At 42.4% G+C, this 20,616-nt stretch overlaps 2 protein-coding genes across 2 annotated transcripts in view; one reads left to right on the top strand and one right to left on the bottom strand.

Annotated features, from left to right (window-relative positions):
- The window catches only part of SREK1IP1 (SREK1 interacting protein 1), a 37,750-nt gene extending 27,453 nt beyond the window's left edge, over positions 1-10,297 (bottom strand). Inside the window, exons 1-2 of the mRNA XM_059694534.1 lie at positions 10,101-10,297; positions 2,513-2,560 (exon numbers count right to left, since the gene is read on the bottom strand). Of these exons, the coding sequence (XP_059550517.1) occupies positions 2,513-2,560; positions 10,101-10,113 (61 nt within the window). The 5' untranslated portion in view covers positions 10,114-10,297. The remainder of the gene's footprint in view (positions 1-2,512; positions 2,561-10,100) is intronic.
- A 225-nt stretch (positions 10,298-10,522) lies between these two features.
- CWC27 (CWC27 spliceosome associated cyclophilin) overlaps positions 10,523-20,616 on the top strand; it is a 180,913-nt gene continuing 170,819 nt past the window's right edge. Inside the window, exons 1-2 of the mRNA XM_059694531.1 lie at positions 10,523-10,768; positions 17,013-17,109. Coding sequence (XP_059550514.1) covers positions 10,727-10,768; positions 17,013-17,109 — 139 coding nt within the window. The 5' untranslated portion in view covers positions 10,523-10,726. The remainder of the gene's footprint in view (positions 10,769-17,012; positions 17,110-20,616) is intronic.

Here is a 20,616-nt window from a genome sequence, read left to right as displayed (position 1 = left end):
GTTTTTGGAAGGCTTTATCACCCCGAGTTGAGAACTAATGATAGAAGAATTTTGCACTCAGATTTCTTTACAAGTATATTAATTGTTTCTCTACCTTTGAAGAAACAACAAAATGGAAAATGCATTTCAGACGTGATTTGCACTCAAAAGACTGTGTAACACCAATTAGCAGATCCACAGACAAAAGGTCATGACTATATATCAGTAGATTAGGATTTTAAATTACATAAAATGTTAGGGTATTCAGGTATGTTTTTATTTCTTGTTTCTGTAATCAAATGCTTAGCTAGAGTTTACAAGAACACTAAGCCGTTGTCCATAGAATACATGTCTCAAATAATGTCTTCCATGGACAAAGGCTAGTGTCCTTGTAGCTTTTCAATTTTCAGAAATTGCCAATTAAAAATAAATAAATAAAACTCATTATAGAAATAACCATTCTTCTAATGTTGCTGAAGAAATTCTGCCATGAAAAAAGTGAGATCCATGTTATTTAGTAGCACATTCATCCTTAACTTGAAAGTTTTAAAAACAGTATTAACTATTATTGAAGTATTGACAAAATATTTTTCTATTTTTCTTTTTCATTGAACTTAGAGACAGAGAGAAGAAGGGAGGGAGGGAGAGAGTGAAGGGAGAGAGAGGAACAGAGGGAGGGGAAAGAGAGCAAGAGAAAAACAAATAATTTGTTGTTCCACTCATTTATGCATTCATTGGTTGTTTCTTGTATGTGCCCTAACGGGGTATCAAACCTTCAACCATGGTGTGTATGGGATGACACTCCAACCAACTGAGCTACCCAGATAGGGCTGAAATTTTTTTAAATCAAGTATTAACATTTTTAAAAATTATAAAATCAAACCCCTGTTTTCACAACAATAAAAAGAGATAATACTCTTTTGTAACTGACTGATGAAAATCTACATTTTCAGCCATTAAAAACATTCAAAGGGTTTTGTTAACCTTCCTCTTACCTCCATAAGCAATACAAAGGTTCTGGCCTCCATGTAACAGAAAATTTTAAAAATTTAGTTTCTACCAGAAAGATCTGTAAATGAAGAAGACCCTCAACCTCTAACAGCTGTAAGATGTAAGTTTAACCCAGAGGAAAATATTACTAAACTTTTCCACAGCAGACAAATTAGAAGTTGTTTAATAACTTAATTACTAAAATCAATGATCTGAAAAACCAAGCAGAACTCAACTTGGAATACTGCCAACACTATTTCCTTACTAGGCTTCTCTAAAAAAATTCTGCCCTGGCCAGTGCGGTTCAGTTGATTGAGCATCATCCCATGCACCAACAGGGTGCTGGGTGGATTCCCAGTAAGGGCGCATGCCCAGGTTGTGTGCTCAATCCCCGGTAGGGGGGCATGCAGGAAGCAGAAGATCAATGTTTCTCATCTCTCTCTTTCTCCCTCTCCCTCTGTCTCTGAAAATGAATAAAAATATTTTTAACAATGTCTAATTACTACAGATGCTTCTGTTAATATCTAAAATAAAATAGCAATGCGGAGACTAGATCAACAAATATTCTATTTCAAAAAAAAATTTTTTTTTAATTGTTTTCCTACAGGTTTTAAGTTAAAAGAAGTCCAAGTAGATAAACTGATAGTAGACAGACTGGGTATCCTGGATTTAAAGTAAATACAATAAATATAGTAGGTTCTTAAGTCTTGAATAAAGAAATGAGACATGGAAATTAGCAAGGATTGGAAGAAAGTAAACAAAATAGAAATAAATATAAACAAATTTAAACAGAAAAGATTTCATTGCACTCATTCTTTACATGCAAGTACATTCTTCAGAAGTTTTTATTTATATGAAGAATACGTGTACTTAAGTACCCACTTTATTAATTGAGCAAGCTTCCCTTGATCCAGGTTCCAACCTTTGATTGGAGGCATGTGAGTTGGTTCTCCCAGTGTGCTTTTATTCTAAATCCTTCTGATGAGTAATATTAATGACTAGATTGCTTTTTTATCATGTGTTCTTGCATGGAAATCTTTTTTTAAATCACCTTTATTTTGTTAAAAAATAATTTATGACATTAACAACAATGTAGGCTCATTTGCATGGTCTCCAAACAACTTAAAAAAACAGAAAATATTATTATAGCTTTATCAAAGCTTTAGGGATTGCTCCATTTAACTAGACAAATAGCTCCTTATAGTCCATAATGATAAATTCTGAGTATATAATTACACTTGTTAAAGTTTATTTTTCCATTCCATTAATCATAATAAAGATTAATGGACCATTTAAACCAAATTTTGTCAGTGAGTAGAAATTCTGGGTCTAATTTCACCTTTATAAAGAAGAGTAAGTTCAACAAATAGGAAATGTTTCATAAATAGTTTTCATTTAGTGCTGATCGATACATTTCTAAATCATCTGCAAATGTGCACTAAATAACAGGACTAAAGGACTGTATGCGCAGGGCCCTGAAGTCACACTGCCCAATGAAATAATGATTCACCATACACACAGTGTTATTTTTTAATGTACTTACGGTAACCACATTTTTTACACCCTGCTCGAACACTATCCTTGTTGCAACCTAAAATACAAATGGATAACATTTTAGGAGACATATTAAGTAAAAACACAAAAATTTTATCACTTAGGAAACCTAAAAAACCACTTGAAGAAATTATTTCGAAAAAAAAAAATCATCTCAACCTAGCTTAGTAACATTACTCCATTATTATGTTTATTAGAAATTATTGAAAAAGTCAGTTTACTCAAGTTATTTCTTTTTTGTTTTTTTAAATACTTCAAAATTTTATTTATTTAAATCATTTAAAAAATTTCCATTATAGTTGAGATACAAGATTACATTAATTTCTGACAGGTCCTTTTTCATGTCTTTGACATTCTTATTTTATTTTATTTTATTGCTTAAAGTATTACAAAGAGTAGTACATAATGTTCCTTTTCCCCCCATTGACCTTCCCCCGGCCTCCCCTACCCCCCAGTATCTTGCGTCCATTGGTTATGCTTATATGCATGCATGCAAGTCCTTCGGTCATCAAATTATTTCTTTTAACAAATACTTTAAGAACATATTTTTCTCTAATTCAACAAATGCAGTATCAACATATGCTGCACTGTGTGTGTTGTGAGCAGTGCCCAAACACATCAGGTGTGACAACTTTCCATCTGATTTCATATCATGACCTTCCTACCATTACTTCAAAACAACGCACAAGCTGCAAACTTCAGGCTTTTTAAAGGTATAGTGCCCTATTTATTGCAGTTTTTATGTATCTTTTAACCAATTAACATGTGCAAAATTATACTACTATTTTCATCAGGTTCCTATTATTTTTATTTATTTATCACGGGTGAAGTTTTTGAGTATTGTGCCCAATCTCATTTTTCTCTCATAAATGTTATGGTTTTTATTGCATAGGGTAGGAACACATATGCTGTGCTTTTAGCAGAACTGTGGAATAAAACTGGATTAATAATAATAAAATCTGAGGCTCTTTCAATATGAAATAATTGCACATTGAAAAAAAATCTCAGAGAATCCAGGTCAATATTAAGTCTGTTTCCATAGAAACCATAGATGCTGAATAATACTGAATAAAACTGTGCTAAATGCACATTACCATTCCTACAAAAAACTAAAAATGTTGTAATGACAGATCCGAAATGACCTCTCTGAGGCAGTATTAGAAATTAACTAAAAAAAAGAAGAAATTAACTCATTTATGACTTAAAGACATTGTTAAAACTCCTATCATCCAAGTATCTCATATTTGTCGAATAAATGAAATATAAAACTTTTTCAGGTCATTTTTAACAAAGTTATAAATTTTACAAGAAAGGAAAATATAACAAGAACTCTAAATAAAGTAACTCCAGAGCTCTGTTTCCTCATCAAATGTTGATAAATAAGATTTCAACCTTCATTTGTCTATAATTTGCATGAATGCCTGGTCAATGAAATGCTTCTTCTACCTGAAACTTAGAATCTGATGTAACTGATACAATACATGTGAGACAAATAAAGTGGGGGCAGCTCCTAATGGCAGTGATGATACTGGCTGCAGCAGCCCTAACCTGGTATAGGCCTGTGAAAGATCCTGGCTCTGGGTTCCCTTGGTCTTATGAATTTTCTGAGCCTTATTTTCCAGCCTTTGTGTAGACCCTGTGAGCCATACAATTGTACATACTCGAAATCCACCTCAAATTGAGTAGCAAGACTACAGTGTGAGGCCCCTACTGCTCAAAATGTTCCTTTATATTCATGACCCATAATCCCCAAAAAGCCTTTGAATAAAAACTTATAAATATGACTGCATAAAAAATCTGAATGACAAAGACCACAAAAAATAAACTCAAAAGACACATGAACACTTGTAAAAAAATATTTGCAAATCATAGAGCCAACAAAGGATAATATCCCTACTATATAAATCCCATCAAATCATTAAGAAAAAGACCAATAACCAAAAGGGGAAAAATGGACAAAGAAACTGAACAGAAAATTCACAGAAAAGGAAACAGAAACAACTTTGAAATATATGAAGAGATGCTCAGCCTTATTCTTACCAAGTAAAGTGTACATTAAAGTCTATACTGGGATTCTATTTTCACTTACCAGAATACGAAAGATGGAAAGGGTGGAAGAGGGTTTGGGGGAACATACTCCTGAACACTGATGGTAGGAGAGTAAATCAGTACCATCTCTATGGAAAGCAAGCTATCCAAATCTGCCAGAACTCTCCACGTGCATACTCCTTAACCCAGCACTTCCACATCCAGAATTCATCCTCTCAATTTATGTGCACACACGCTATACTGACTTATGTATAAAGTTATTCACCACAGCATTTTTTGTAACAGTAAAAGAATAGAAATAATTTAGACAAATTATGGTATGAAAGAATAAGGATGGTTTTTAATAATGGGCAATAATTTCTAAAGTATAAAGAGAAAAGAGCAACATGTAGAACAGTGCTTATAGTATATTGCCATTTACACAAAAGAAGATTTAATATATATAATATAGATTATATAAGATTATATTTAAGGATAAAGTTATAAAAAAATCTTTATAAGGATATACACTGGTTACCTGAAGAACGGAGAACTGGGTTGTGGGGTAGAAAAGGTGGGAGACATCACTATACACCTTTTGGATCCTTTAAAATTTGAAACGTGTGAATAAACCGCCTTCTCAAAGACCCAACCAAAAAACCTGACTCAAACCAAATCCCTACACAAAAAGAGGTGGTGTCATGCAAGCATTCTGTGACCAAAGGCAATGATTGCAGCTGTAAATATCTCAGAGAAGCTACACTGCAGATTTTCAATACAATTTTATTAACTGACTAGAGGCCCGGTGCACAAAAATTTGTGCACTGGGGGGTGGGGGGTGGGGGGGGTCCCTCAGCCCGGCCTGTGCCCTCTCGCAGTCTGGGACCCTTCAGGAGATAATGACCTGCTGGCTTAGGCCTGCTCCCAGGTGGCAGAGGGCAGGCCCAATCCCTAGGTGCAGCCCCTGGTCGGGCTCAGAGCAGGGCCGATTGGGGAGTTGGGGCGCCACAGAGCAGGGCTGATCAGGGGGTTGAGGAGCTCCCCCTGTCACTCATAGAGTAGGGCCGATAGGGGAGTTGGGGCACCGCCCCCTGTCACACACAGAGCAGGGCGGATCAGGGGGTTGGGGCGCCGCCACTGTCACACTCAGGGCAGGGCCGATGGGGAGGTTATGGCTCTACCCTGTCACACACAGAGCAGGGCCCGTGGGGGGCGGAGGGGGGGGATTGGGGCGCTGCACTTTGTCACACACAGAGCAGGGCCAATCAGGGGGGTTTGGTCGCTGCCCCGTCATGCTGATCCCGGTGCTGGGAGGCCTCGTGGCTCCGCTGATCCCAGTGCTGGGAGGCATATTACCCTTTTACTATATAGGATAGAAGCCTGGTGCACGGGTGGGGGTCGGCTGGTTTGCCCTGAAGGGTGTCCTGGATCAGGGTGGGGGTCCCCACTGGGGTGCCTGGCCAGCCTGGGTGAGGGGATGATGGCTGTTTGCAGCTGGTCACACACCCTTCAGGATGGGGGTCCCCACTGGGGTGCCTGGCCACCCTGGGTGAGGGGGGCTGAGGGCCGTTTTCAGGCTGACGGGTGACTGAAGCTCCCAACCTGTCCTTTTTTCCTTTTTTTTTCCATTCTGGGCCAGCTTTAGCTGAGGCTCGGCTCCAGCTATGAGACTTCCACTGCTGAAAGCAGGTTTCTGGCCTTTGTTTACCCTTTTGTATTTGAAACAATGTTGCGGTCCTGCTGGCTGAAGCCCTGGGTTTTGTTTAGCTTCTATTTTTGTAACATAGTTGCTTAGAGTGCAGCTGAGAGGCCAGCTAGGCAGGCAGGGAAGCTTTGGCTTTCTCCCTCACTAAAGCAAGCAAGCCTCATGTTAGTTTTCAGCTGCCTGGCTGCCAGCTGCCATCTTGGCTGTCAGTTAATGTGCATATCTCACTGATCAGCCAATGGGAAGGGTAGCGGTCGTACGCCAATTACCATATTTCTGTTTTATTAGATAGGATGAAACAGAATCAAGATTGCTGTCAAGTTTAGTCTGTTTATTTGAGTACTAGATTCCACTCAGCAGCAATTCTAATGATCAACCCACTAAACATTATTTACCTACTATGGGTAGAATCTGAAATGATGTTAGAGAAACCATAAAGATGAGTAAAGTTCCTACAGCAAAGGAAATGGCAATATACTAGGTTAGGATAATGTACCCACAGCTGTAATACATGCTAGAATGTGCCAGTGTAAGACACATTGTTCTATTAACAAGCAGGAAGACTGGCAGGCAAGACTCTTAGCTGAGGGATCAGCAGTTTCCCACAGGTAGATAGCACAGTAGAGGAGGAACAGTGAGAACAAAGTTTGTACGTAGAAAAGCACAGGAGAGGTTCTGGGCATAGCTGGCCATGTCTCTAGACTGTAGAATGCGTGAGAGGAGAGATGGGAGGACAGGGTAGCAGGAGCAAGCACTTCATTCTCCCAGAGATGGGAGCTTTGGCATTACAAGAATTTATTACAACTCCTTCATTACAGAGACAAGGAAATGGAGCCTCAGAAAGGGTAAGTCACATGAAGAGACACTAAATTCACAAGTATGAGTCAATGACAGGATCAGATACATGATTTAGGAAAATTATTTCAGGAGCAATGTGCAGCATAGACTAGAGAGAAAAGAAATGATTTCTGAGTGAGAAGACTGGATGTAGTGTGATTCAGAATTCTTCTATGACTAAGATGCTATAGTAATGTGTTTTAAGAATTTTACTCACTTTGATATAGCAGATGTAATGTTAATTTGGCTACGGAAAACCTTACCTTGGCTATATAGATTTCTCTGAAGAAGAGAAACAAATAGAGTTTTTGTGCCAACCACATCAGTAACATAGATGCCAATTGTGCCAGGTCAACTCTTCATGGGGAATGGAGACTCATTAAAATGAGTGTCAGAACTAATTTCAAGCAGTTTCTAGAAGAAAGTAAACTTCACTGAAACCTGTGTTTAAATGTAATTTCTTTAATGACAGCTAAGAGCCTTTGATTTCCCTTGCCAAGAGAGTACGTACTTCATTGTTAGTTACATAATGGTCTAAGCTTATACACAATGCTGTGGAAAAACAGCTGAAGCAGGTGACCACAAAATAGGCGAAGCTGATTTTCATTGTACTTTATAGCAGCCTCGTTACTTTATAGTCATGCCTTGTAATAATCACTAGTACAACCACCCAGGACATGCCATGCTGAATCCATATGATCATTACACCTACAAATAAAAGGCATAACAATACTTGTCCTTCTTGATGATTATCTCAAAATGTTTCTGATGGAGCCCTATTTCTGTTAATACACTATCTGGATCAATCAAGTAATTATCTTACCATTTTCTGTGTCTATATTTTCTAATGGCACTTGCATTATATTTCTGCAGTGCTATCATCCTTTTTTTTTTTTTTTTTTTGCTGGGTTTAAACCAAGCATGTCAAGCTCAAAAGCTAACACGGCCAAATAAACAAGGTTTAAGTGTATGTGGCTGCAAAAAAACCAAAAGCTTCAATTTTCATAGAAATGTAGGTTTATTTCCATAGAGACATGCTGAATACAAAGGGCTGAAATAAATGAGTAATAGCTATGTTAACTTTCTTTCAATTCAAAATAATAGGTTAAAGTGTAACAATTACTTCTAACTGGTGACTTTGCCTTCAAAATAGCTCCCCTCCAATCCAATATGCAGTCAGAATGATCTTTCCAAAATGTGCATCTGTTTTAAAACCTTTAAAAGGCTTCCTATCCTCCTCAGGAAAACATTCAAACTCTGTCACGCTTACAAGATCCTTTCAGAGCTGGAAACTACCTTGTAATTTATACTGTAACATGGCAAAATGTATAAAGCACACAGGGTCTCAGGCGCAGACTGACCTGCCACTTACTAGCTGCCTCATAATAGGCAAGTTACTTGATTTCTCTGCCCCTCAGCGACCTCGTATGTAAAGTGGAAATGCTAATACCTGTTTCACGGTGAGACTGTTAAAACGAGATAAAACCCGACATGTGCCACAGTGTCTGACACGTAGCAAAAGCATCGTGAAAACTAGCTGCTGTTATCTCTCTAGCTAATTTCTCACTTCTCTTCCATTTGTATTCGGAGTCCCATCCACAGTGAACTCTCTCATTTCTTCCTCTCACACATTTGCAACTGCCCCTCCCACCACTCCCCCCCTCCTGCACCTCTCCAGGTCTCATCCCAGGTGCCACTTCCCCTGGAGAGTCCTTCTGGCCGCCCCCCCGCCCCCCCGCTCCCGTTAGGTGGCCTTACTGTGTGCTCCTGGAGGTTTTGTATACTCCCTGCCACACACCGGCCTGAGTTTCTGGTACCTGTTCACTCTTTACTGCTCTTTAGTAAGTTCAGTTTGAAGAATAACCGTCTCGCTCACCACTGTATTCCCAATGCTTGGCACAGGCAGCGCCTAGCACGCAGCAGGCACTTCAGAAAGTTATGTGTGTGCATGAGTGTACTTCCCCCCAAACTACAGTGGGTGGACGAGCACAGCTTTCCCACAGCGGCTCTCTGTACAATAAGGTGCAGAACGGACGTGGTCACATAATACGGGGAGGGGTGGGTTGAAACACAGTTAGAACTTCCAAACCACAGCATTTCCCAGTCTTTTCTATGCTAACGTGCACTGCCGATCTCCACGGTCCCCGTGTGTGTGTGTGTGTGTGCGTGTGTGCGCGTGTGTGTGGTGTGTGTGTGTGTGTGTGTGTGTCTGTGTGTGGCGGGGGGGGGGGGGTGGGAGGGGCAGAGAGAGAGGGGAGTACATTTCTCAATCATCAGTGTCCCCTGCCAGCAGGGTTCCGTACGCACATCCTGGCAAAACGGGGTTCAGGAGACGCCCCCCCCCCCCCACTGGAACTTCCGAGTAAGGGGGTGGTTGCGGGCGGGAAATCTCTGAAGCACTGACTTGGCGGGGTTCACTGTTTTGGGGTCGGCACCCACTGGACGCAGAATCTGAGGGCTGTTGGCAGCCACAGACATAAATGAACAAATCTACAGCAAATGCAGAAGCGGAGGCCCACGAGGGCAAAGCGACGGGCGCGCGGCCACGGAGCAGCTAGTGCAACAGGAAGCGCGGAACCCGGACGCCGTTCCGGCCGGCGGCCCCAACCACAGACATGCCCCCGGCCGGCTGGGCACGCCTGCCCCCCCCCCCCACGCTCCCCAAATGTCTTATTTTCAAACCCTATCGGAGGAAGGTCGGCTCTTCTCGGCCACCCGCCAGCCAGGCCTCCGACTGCCCCACCCCCACCCCCACCCCCGGCTTCTCTGGGACCATCTAATGCACTGGAAGCCCGGCGGGGGCGGCGTAGACAGTTTCTTTCTTTCCTACTTTCCATCTGAGTTTATTTTTGGAGTGTAAACTTGTCCACGTAAACCAAACGATCCTGCGCATTTTAAAACCTCCGCCTACAGCCCCACGGGCGCTACTGCCCACCCTGCGCACCCCAACCTCCCCTCCCCGCTTCCTTCCCCGCTCAAACCCAGCGGCCTGCTGTCCGCACTTCACCTGGGACTGCCATGGCGCTGGGGACGGGATCGCAGGAGCCCTGGGCTTCGAGGGCACGCTCGCTTCCCGCCGCCGGCTGCGAGGCCGACGCGCTGCGAGGGTGGCGTCTCCTCTGCCCCGCGCCGCGGCACCTCGGCGGCAGTCGGGGAGGCCCTCCGAGGCGCCCGGAGAGAGGAACCCAGGAGCCGCCGCTGCGGTTTCCGGGGGAGCCCTATTGCCGAGCACGCGGGCCGAACCATTCCTGCCAGTTTCGGGGGAGCAGGGATGCCTGCAGACGCATGTAGAGAAGGAAACAACACCAAGACTTAGGAATCGTTATTTCAAAAGTTGTCATAGAAATTAAAGTTATCTATGCAGGATCTTAATGCTTTTTCTCGTTCCCTGGAGGACATTGGGATCCCCCTGCTCGGGATTAGCGGTGCTCGAACCCCGGAGCAACATGTCGGCGTCCGTGAGGGGTAGCTATGGGCAAAGATAGTGTTGGGTGTCGTTTTCTCTGGGGTTATTGACCGACTGGAGCTTTCCGCGACCGAACGGCGAAAGGAAGTGTGATACGTGGGTAACTTTAGCGACCGGCCGCCCGCGTTCCTCCTCAATTAGGAGCCGAGTCCTGGGCACTGACCAGCATGAGCAATATCTACATTCAGGAGCCTCCCACGAACGGGAAGGTGAGAGCCCCGCCTAGGATACCTGGGTCCCCCAAAGTGACACCTCACCGAGTAAGGGAGTCTTAGGGGTGGGCGGGACCACCACGAGGCTTGTCTGTCCCCCGGCCTCTGACCAGGATGGCATAGAAAGCCATCTGTTGGCACTTGTCAGCACAGGCACACTTAGAAAAAGTCCTCGAGTGGGGATGTCTCCATCGACCCGCCTGCGGCCCTGTTTCTAGCCTCAGCCTACCTCCTGCAGGCGGGGGTCTTAGGTAGAAACCTAACCACACGAGCAGATCTGACTTAATTCTACAACCATTGAACGGGGCACCTGACACTGTACTAGGTGCTGGGGATACACAGACGGATGGATGAGGTCTAGCTGTTGCCCCGGACGAGCTTATGGTTTAGTTTGGAGGCTGACAGGTAAAGGAACATCTTATGCCACGTCTAGTAGGCGTGCTGCCGAGAGAGGGGCACGATCGTCAAGGTGTGTCAGTTCTTCTCCAAGGTGTTCACATGTGGTATGAAGTAGAGGAGTCGGTAAGGTAATAAGTATCACCTGAATTAATCTAAGACCTAGTCTGTGTCATCACGTATGAAACATGATGAACTAGCAAAATGTAGACAATAGTGGGGCTGAATTAGGGTGAACTAAATTTATATCAGGTATAATTCTGTTGCATGACTAGATCATGTTACTTATGCAATCTTTTGTTGATTGACATTTAGTAATATAATGAGGGCAATTTGAAAATAATAACAGAAGTTTTGTAATTGATAGTCCCAGCAAAAATTTTAGTAGGTATTTTGGGCAAAGCAATTATTTCAATTCTTGGTTGTTTGAACTTTTCTTTACTCTTCACCCTTACCCTGCATCATTGTAAAAACTCAGAATAGCTACCTTCTTTAATTTCCAAATGTTTATTTTTTAGGGTGATAATCACCTCCAGTTGATAAATACTGGTAGGGATTGGATACATTGCCTATCCTGCTAGGCAGGGTCTTCACACTTGTGGTTCCTTTCTCTAATATACTCTTTAGCCTGCACAAATGTCACTTTAACAGAGGCCTTTCCTATCTACTCTTTTATAAAATAACAAACCTCATTTATGTTCTGCATCCCAGCATTCCCTGGTCCCCTTAACCTCTTTAGTTTTTTCTATTGTTTACTAGAGGCCCGGTGCACTGATTTGTGCACCGGTGGGGTCCCTCAGACTGGCCTGTGGGGATTGAGCCAAAACCAGCTCTCTGACATCCCCCGAGAGGTCCCGGATTGCGAGAGGGTGCAGGCCAGGCCAAAGGACCCCACCGGTGCACGAATCTGTGCACTGAGCCTCTAGTATGCATTTAAGATCTTTGGTTAATCTCTTCCCACCTTCCCCTTCCGTCTGAGATTTATCAGTCTATTCCATGTTTTCATGCCTGTGGTTTCTGCTCCTACATTGAACGTCTGCCCCCTGGTGGTCAGTGCTCATCATAGTTGTTGGCCGGGCTGGTTACTTAGGCTTTTATATAGAGAGATTGTCTCCTCCCCTTATCTTTCTCCTCCCGTCTCGCCTCCCCTTCCCCAGGATGCAAGCACTACAAAAGCAGAGATAAACATCTAAGAATGGTACTTGATACATGCTAGGAAATGTTCAAATATGTACCGAATGAATGAATTAATTAATACTATTTCTCTCTTCTGAGAAATATCAAGCATCAGTGAGTTTGTGGTTATACTGCTGCTTGTCAAGGGCAGATTTAGTTGCTTTACTCTGGAGGAAGATTTTTCATGGTCATAAAGATGAAAACCTTTAACAAAGGTACTGCCTGAACAGGAGATCCTTCATCCTATCTAATAAAAGAGAAACGTGGTAATTAGCGTACGATCGCTACCCTTCCCGTTGGCTAATCAGGGCGATATGCAAATTAACTGCCAGCCAAGATGGCGGACAGCAGCCAGGCAGCTAGAAACTAACATGAGGCTTGCTTGCTTCAGTGACGGAGGAAACCAACATTCCCCACCTGCCTTGCCGGCCTCTGAGCTGGCAGTTTGAAACATTGTTACAAATATAGAAGCTAAACAAAACCCCAGAAACCTGCTTTCAGCCAGCCAGGATCTCAGAGCTGGAGTTGAAACAGTGTTTCAATTATAGAACACAAACAAACTGCTGAGGTCCAGCTCCAGCAGTTCCAGGGGTTCCCCAAAGGTGTGGACGGAGTCGGCGAAGAATGTTTTTACACGGAGGCAGCGTTCAGAACTCTCTAGCTTTCTTTAATCTCCGTGGATCTTCCCTGTGCCTGGCTGAGGCCACAGAAAAAGACCCCAAGGCAAGCTGAGCCTTTATTTTATAGTGAGAGGTAAACAAGGTAGTGGTTTCCATAGTTACACAGTACTTGTGAGTTTCACTTGTTTTGACCATGGTTATAATTCCTGCACTTCCTCAGCCCATTAGCTTCCCAGATAAGATCTAGGGAGTGTTATAAGGTCAAACCTAATTATGCTAAGAGGACTGTGCCCTCTAAGCTGGGAACTGTTTGTGACTTTGCCCACAGGTCAGTCCGAGGCTTAACCTTATATCAGCTGCCCACAACAAACCAGATACCTGCTTTCAGCAGCCGAGGCCTCAGAGCTGGAGCCAAGCCTCAGAGCTAAAGCTGGCCCAGAATAAAAAAAAAAAAGAAAAAAAGGAGCAGTTGGGAGCTTCAGTCACCCGCCAGCCTGAAAACAGCCCTCAGCCCCTCACCCAGACTGGCCAGGCACCCCAGTGGGGACCCCCACCCTGAAGGGTGTGTGACCAGCTGCAAACAGCCATCATCCCCTCAACCAGGCTGGCCAGGCACCCCAATGGGGACCCCCACCCTGATCCAGAACACCCTTCAGGGCAAACCAGCCGGCCCCCACCCGTGCACCAAGCCTCTATCCTATATAGTAAAAGGGTAATATCCCTCCCAGCACCGGGATCAGCGTGACAGGGGGCAGTGCCCAAACCCCCTGATCGCCCTGTGGCTCTGTGTGTGACAGGGGGCGGGGCCACAACCTCCCTATCCGCCCTGCTCTGTTCGTGACAGGGGAAGGCACCCCAACCCCCTGATCAGCCCTGCTCTGTGCCTGATAGGGGGAAGCTCCCCAACCCCCTGATCGCCCTGCGGCTCTGTGTATGACAGGTTGCAGCGCCCCAACCCCCCCACCCCCCCACGGGCCCTGCTCTGTGTGTGATGGGGTAGAGCCATAACCTCCCCATCGGCCCTGCCCTGAGTGTGACAGGGTGCGGCGCCCCAACCCCCTGATCCGCCCTGCTCTGTGTGTGACAGGGGGTGGTGCCCCAACTCCCCTATCATCTCTACTCTGTGAGTGACAGGGGGGAGCTCCTCAACCCCCTGATCGGCCCTGCTCTGTGTGTGACAGGGGGCGGTGCCCCAACCCCCCGATTGGCCCTACCCTGAGTGTGACTGAGGGTGGCATCTCAACCTCCCGATCCGCCCTGCTCTGTGCATGACAGGGGGCAGTGCCCCAACTCCCCAATCAACCCTGCTCTGAGTCTGACCAGGGGCTGCACCCAGGGAATGGGTCTGCCCTCTGCCACCTGGGAGCAGGCCTAAGCCAGCAGGTTGTTATCTCCTGAGGGGTCCCAGACTACAAGAGGGCACAGGCTGGGCTGAGGGAACCCCCCCCCCCCGAGTGCACAAATTTTTGTGCACGGGGCCTCTAGTTTAATATATAAAAAGGAACATATAAGTTCACTTACTCACCCTGGCCAGTGTGGCTCAGTTTTTGAGCATTGACCTGTGCACCGAAAGGTTGTGGGTTCTCTTCCCAATTGGGGTGTGTATGGGAGACAACTGATGGATAATTCTCTCTCATCATTGATGTTTCTATCTCTCTCCCTCTCCTTTCCTCTCTGAAATCAATAATATAATAATACGAGTGGCCTGGTGTGGTTCATGCACATTGAAAGGAAAATAATTAGAAGAAATACTTTAATATTGCTATTTGCCCTTTCTTTGTAATGGAAGTGTCAGCGCCGCCCCCTCACCTCCACCATCCCGCCTATGGGGTGATCGATCAGGGCCGGGCCCCCTGCCTGGCTCCCTCAGCACCTGGGAGTTGGGCAGCAGCTCTGCCCCCCGCTGCTGCTGCTGGTCGCCGTCTGCAGGGCAATCGGGCCACTGCTTGCACCCACTTTGGCTTGGTGCCACCCGCTCACCTGCTCAGCCATCTCACTGTGGTCCCGCTCTCGTCAGGGCCCATCGGGTCTGGCAGTGCCCCCACTGCCACCTGCTACCAGCACCGCATCACTGATGCCTGCCATATTCCGCGCCACCCCTGGTGGTCAGTGTACGTCATAGCGAGGAGTCAAACTCCCGGTTGAACTCCTGGTTGAGACAATTTGCATATTAGGCTTTTATAATATAGGATATTAACTTTTTTTAAAATAAAAACTACCATTATATAGATATTTCCACCTCTCCACCCCCATGATCATTAAATAATATCTATGAAAGAACTATGAAGCTAGTAAAGGCCCAAAAGCATGTAATAAATTCATCAGTGTTATATAAATTATGGTATTATCTGGGCCTTTGAAACAAATTGAAAGGCAACTGAGCAAAAATACAGTGAGAGAAATGCTATTCCTGCTTTGCTATTAACAAGCTCTCAGACTCAGGGCAATTTACAATTTCTTTGAGGCATCTGTATAATGGATTGGGTGATGGGGCTTAGCTGAATGACTTTTAAATTCTTTCCAGTTTTCAAAAATTTGTGGAAATCAGGTAAAGGAGTTTTAGAAAATAAAAAGTGTGACTTATTGATACTGACATCCTGTGAGAATCAGTTTCATGTTTTTAAATACATAGTCACACTGCATACACTTTATTTGTAAAAACATTCTAAATGATGGTGATGGTCACAAATCATTGACCATTGTGGGAGAAAAAGTGATTCTAGAGAAGTTGGACTCCCACTGTGCCACAATAGTCAAATTTAGAGTCTAACGTTCTTTTTGGTTATCCTCTACAATAATCCTATATAAAAAAAGCCTAATATGCTAAGTGTTCGGTCACCCGTTCAACCAATCAAACTGTAATATGCTAATGATATGCTAAGGCCATTCAACTGCTCGCTATGACATGCACTGACCACCAGGGGGCAGATGCTCTGACCGGTAGGTTAGCCTGCTGCTGGGATCCAGCCTATCGGGACTAAGTGAGACAGGCTGGACATGCCCTGGAGCCTTCCCGTGACTCCTACCCACGGCGGGCTGGCTGGACCTCACTGTGCACAAATTCATAAAAGCATAATATGCTGATTAGACTGGACAGCCGGATGTCCTTCCAGACGTTCTTCCGGACAAAGCGGTGGCAGCTATGAGGGCTGAGAGCAGGCAGCCGCAGCGGTCAGCAGTGACAGCAGCGGTTGGGTGAAGGGGACAGCACCTTCCCCTGATCGCCCGGTCGTCTCCTGCAGAGGAAGGCAGGTGTGGGGGGGGGGGAGCGGGCCTAAGCAGTCAGTAGGACATCCCCTGAGGGCTCCCGGACTATGAGAGGGGGCAGGCCAGGCTGAGGGACATCTCCCCCACCAGTGCACGAATTTTTTGCACCAGTCCTCTAGTTTATTAATAAGACGGTTAAAAGCTATTTCCTCCTGTGGGTTCAGTAGGGGTTTTGGTTTTAAAAGATGGCTGGTTGCACCAAGGAATAACTGCCTTTATGAGCTGGTAGAAAGGAGGTTATCAAAAGATTCCATTTACTGTAAATGGTGATTTTCAGGCATAGCATTTTAATAATATACAACCCAGAATTCGATTAAGACTATTCCTTTATAAACTTTCTCATTCATGAGTGTCAATGAGAAAGTAGAGTGTTTACTATTAAAGAGTAATTGTAAAATTGTCTTATAGTTTCACAATTTCATGTGTTCTTTAATTTCTTAATTTGCTACACCAATTTTATTAGAAGAAATGCTGTGGCAAACTGTCTTGATGAAAATAAGTTTAACTTATTGATTTTTAAATGAATGAGCTTTTTTCTTTGATTGAACAAGGTGTATGCTATTTTTCTTAAATCCGAAACTATTTCTGAAAATGGTATTTGAAAGGTACAAATGTACAGTGACTTGTATGAATAGTTGAAATTTTTATGAGCCAAGCAAAGTTTCTAATTTTTATTTTAAAATTGAAAACTCATTAGAGAATGCTTCAAAGTTGATAGGTCATTCAACTGATTATCAAGCAAAATGATAATTTGATATAATGAGGTTATATTCTTTCTACAGGTTTTATTGAAAACTACAGCTGGAGATATCGATATAGAGTTGTGGTCAAAAGAAGCACCTAAAGCTTGCAGAAATTTCATTCAGCTTTGTTTGGAAGGTAATCATAATTGTTGAGCTGTATTCTACAGGATAAATTTTGTTAATTTACAAATAAAGTGCAGTGTATTTTTCTACAACATTGAAGACTGTTATTAAATAGTGGTAAGGAAAGATAGGAGTTAATAGGAGTGATATGGTGTTGGGCTATGTTTCAGGAAATAGAGGAGATAAAAAATTAATAAATAAATCTATATATCTTTAACAGAGAAATTTACTCACCAAATGATACTTTGATCCTTTTTGGTGTCCTTGGCTATTTTCCACTTCTTTCTTTCATCCTCTAAATATGGGTATTCCCTAAGATTGCCTCTAGTTCTCTATTGCCTCACTCCTGAGTTGTTACTTGATTCAAATGACTATTAAATTTAGAAATCCAGCCATTTCTTCTCGTCTTAGCTCTAATTTACATATCAAATTGCCTAGTGGACTTTCCTCTTCAAATCTTCCAGTGTCAGTTATAACTAAAACCAGTGTAAAACCAAATTTACCAGGTTCTTCCCCAGTCTGCCTTGACTTTCACCTACATGATTGTAATTGCCTTTTACCTGGTCTTCCTCCCACTCATCTTTAATATCTTTACCTTCTTCTTTATTCATCTGGTAGTTGAATCTTCAGGCAGCATGGCTTCCTAGCTTTCCAACTTTATTTTTATTGCACTCAATAACCCCATGGTATTAGTTGATCATCTTTACCTCCTGAGCAGTTCATTCTCATTCCCACTTTCACACATATCCTCAGACCTCCTTCAGACAAGATGAGATCGGGCACATTCAGGGTGGTATGACCATAGATGCATACCTGCTTCAAATCCTCAGTTTCTTCATATCTTCAGTTTCCTTTTTGAAATACTTTCTCTTCCTTTTTTCCTGCTTAAGTCTACCTACTTTTTAATGTCTCTTCAAAATTCCACTTTCTCTGTGAAGCCTTCCATTTAGCATTCAGTGATATTATCAATGCCTCTAGTATTGTTTTAGATTTGAGTCATAAAGTGACTGTTTTTCTTTTCTGTTTAATCCTCACCCAAGGATATGTTTATTGATTTGAGAGAGAGAGAAACATTGATATGAGAAACATCAATCAGTTGCCTCCCGTACTCGCCCCAACTGGTGATCAAACTTGCAACCATTTTAGTGCAGGGATGAAACTCCAACCACCTGAGAGCCAGGCAGTATTTTTCTTTTTAACGAACTTCACAGAATTATACATTCACTTGAGTGTTCTCCCCTTCAGAATATTTCCTTACAGAACTAAACATTTCATGCATTTTGGTAACTTGTTGGCATTTAGAATACATTGCATATGGATTTGAATATCTCCAGTCATGGTAAGTCATTGTCCTAAGTTATATCAGATTTTTAGAGACAGACAAGGTTAATCAGGGTTCAGAAAATAGCATTTTGAGTCCAGAGCAAGGTGTGAAAGAGAATCAAAAACATCCAATAGGAGGGCACAGAGCTCTTTCAGTAGATAATTGGAACAATAGATAATTACCAGGGAAGATCTAAGGAGTAAATATACACAGACCAAAAAAGAAAAAAAGAAAGATAGAAAAAAAGACGCCTGCAAAGGCCATTATTAATAATTGCTATGGCAGGCAGGAAGGAAATTGAGTCAGACAGGTAGTTCAGTCAGAGAAGCATCAAATAACTGTCAACATAGTCAACACAGTAGAAGAATCAGACTTGTTTCTGGAAAGAAGTTTGAAGAATTGAAAGCTCAAATTTTACAGTAGAAGAGGGAAAGTAGAAAAACATTAGAAAGAATGAATGGTAGATTACAGTCTATGACCAGGCAAATGGAAGAAGCAGGAAACATCTGGATATAATATGACCATGAAGAAGAAAGAAGTTTCCTAAGTTAGATAATGATGAAACTTAATTGCAACAATAAGAAATTATTCCTCTGTTTCTAAAAATATAAGAAGAAAGAAAGCATAGAGCAATAACTAGAGCAGTTATCTTAATTGGACAGGTGAGAGAGAGAATTATCTTTGCCAAGGATAACAAGAAGCCCGAGCAGACTAATTTAAATGAAGATACTTGTAAATGAATAAAGTCAGGGTTTTAAAAAATATGATTCAGAGAACCCCATTTTTAAAAAAAATTTTTTAAATATATTTTTATTGATTTCAGAGAGGAAGGGAAGAAAGATAGATAGAAACATCAATGAGAGAATCATCGATTGGCTGCCTTCTGCACACTGCCTACTGGGGAACAAGCCCACAACCCAGGCAATCGAACCCTAACCTCCTGGTTCTTAGGTCGACGCTCAACCACTGGGCCATGCCAGCTGGGCGAAAACCCCATTTTATTTCTCTTGCTATGATTTATTTACTTATGATTTTTAACAAGTCATTATATTTCTAGATCTTGTAATATTCTTGCATATATACTTTAAAACATAGTTTCCATAATTAAAAGTAAATGAATGAAAATGAGGAAGGGGAAGCACAGCCTCAGCTATGGCTCTCAAAAGTTTTCACAATTAAAGGGAAGTTTTGAGCTTTTTATTTTTCAACTTTATTGAGGTACAGTTGATGAAATTGTATATATTTAGGTTGTATGACATGACTCTTTAAGGGCGTGCAATGTGATGATTTAATATACATATACATTGTGAAATGATTTCTACAGTCAATTTTAGTAACATATCCATCACCTCGCATAGTTATCTTTTTTCTTATATTTTTGTGATGAGAACACTTGAATCTACTCTCTTAGCAAATTTTAAGTATTCAGTACAGTATTATTAACTGTGTTCACCATGCTGTACATTGGATCCCCCAAGCTTATTCATCATACAACTGAACATTTGTACCTTTTGACCAACATCCTTCGAGTTTCTTCACCCCCCACGCCCTCAATTCCCTGGCAACCACCGTTCTACTTTCTGGTTCTGTCAGTTCAACTGTTTTAGATACTACATATAAGTGAGAGCATACAATATTTGTCTTTCTGTGTCTGGGGGGAATTGTTTTAGTTTTTATGAAATCCAAAGATCTATAATTACACAGACTTAATCTTGGATTATAGGTCTTTGCAGGATAGTTGAACATTTAAAAATGAGTGAAAATTTTAACTAATTCTAACTTTAAGAAGTAGGTGAAAAAGATAGATGGAAATGGAAGCTTGCTAGCTTTGATAATTTTATTAGTTCCTTAGAAGTATAAGGAAGGAATACACTTTTAGGGCTGCAGTGCAGAGGGGAGAGCAGAAAGAGAAGCCAATAAGAAAACCATTTTTTTAAAACTTTATGCAATTATTAATCTCTTTACTTCTATTTACCTCAGTCTTTTTTCTCCAAGATCCATGCTTCATCATTTACCTTTTATCCCCTTACCTCCTTTAATAGTAATTTAATAACTCTTTAGAAGTGACAAACATAAGTATATATTGAGATATTAAAAGACAAAACTAAAATATTTGTTAAAAAAAAACAGGCTAAAATAAATGGGGCAGACAGATCACAAAAGGAGTTTTTAAAGAGTTCTTTGTAGTAATTTCTA

This window comes from Myotis daubentonii, chromosome 4 (genome assembly GCF_963259705.1).
Source record: "Myotis daubentonii chromosome 4, mMyoDau2.1, whole genome shotgun sequence".
Classification (NCBI taxonomy): Eukaryota; Metazoa; Chordata; class Mammalia; order Chiroptera; family Vespertilionidae; genus Myotis; species Myotis daubentonii.
This window is presented reverse-complemented; position numbering and strand designations above follow the sequence as displayed.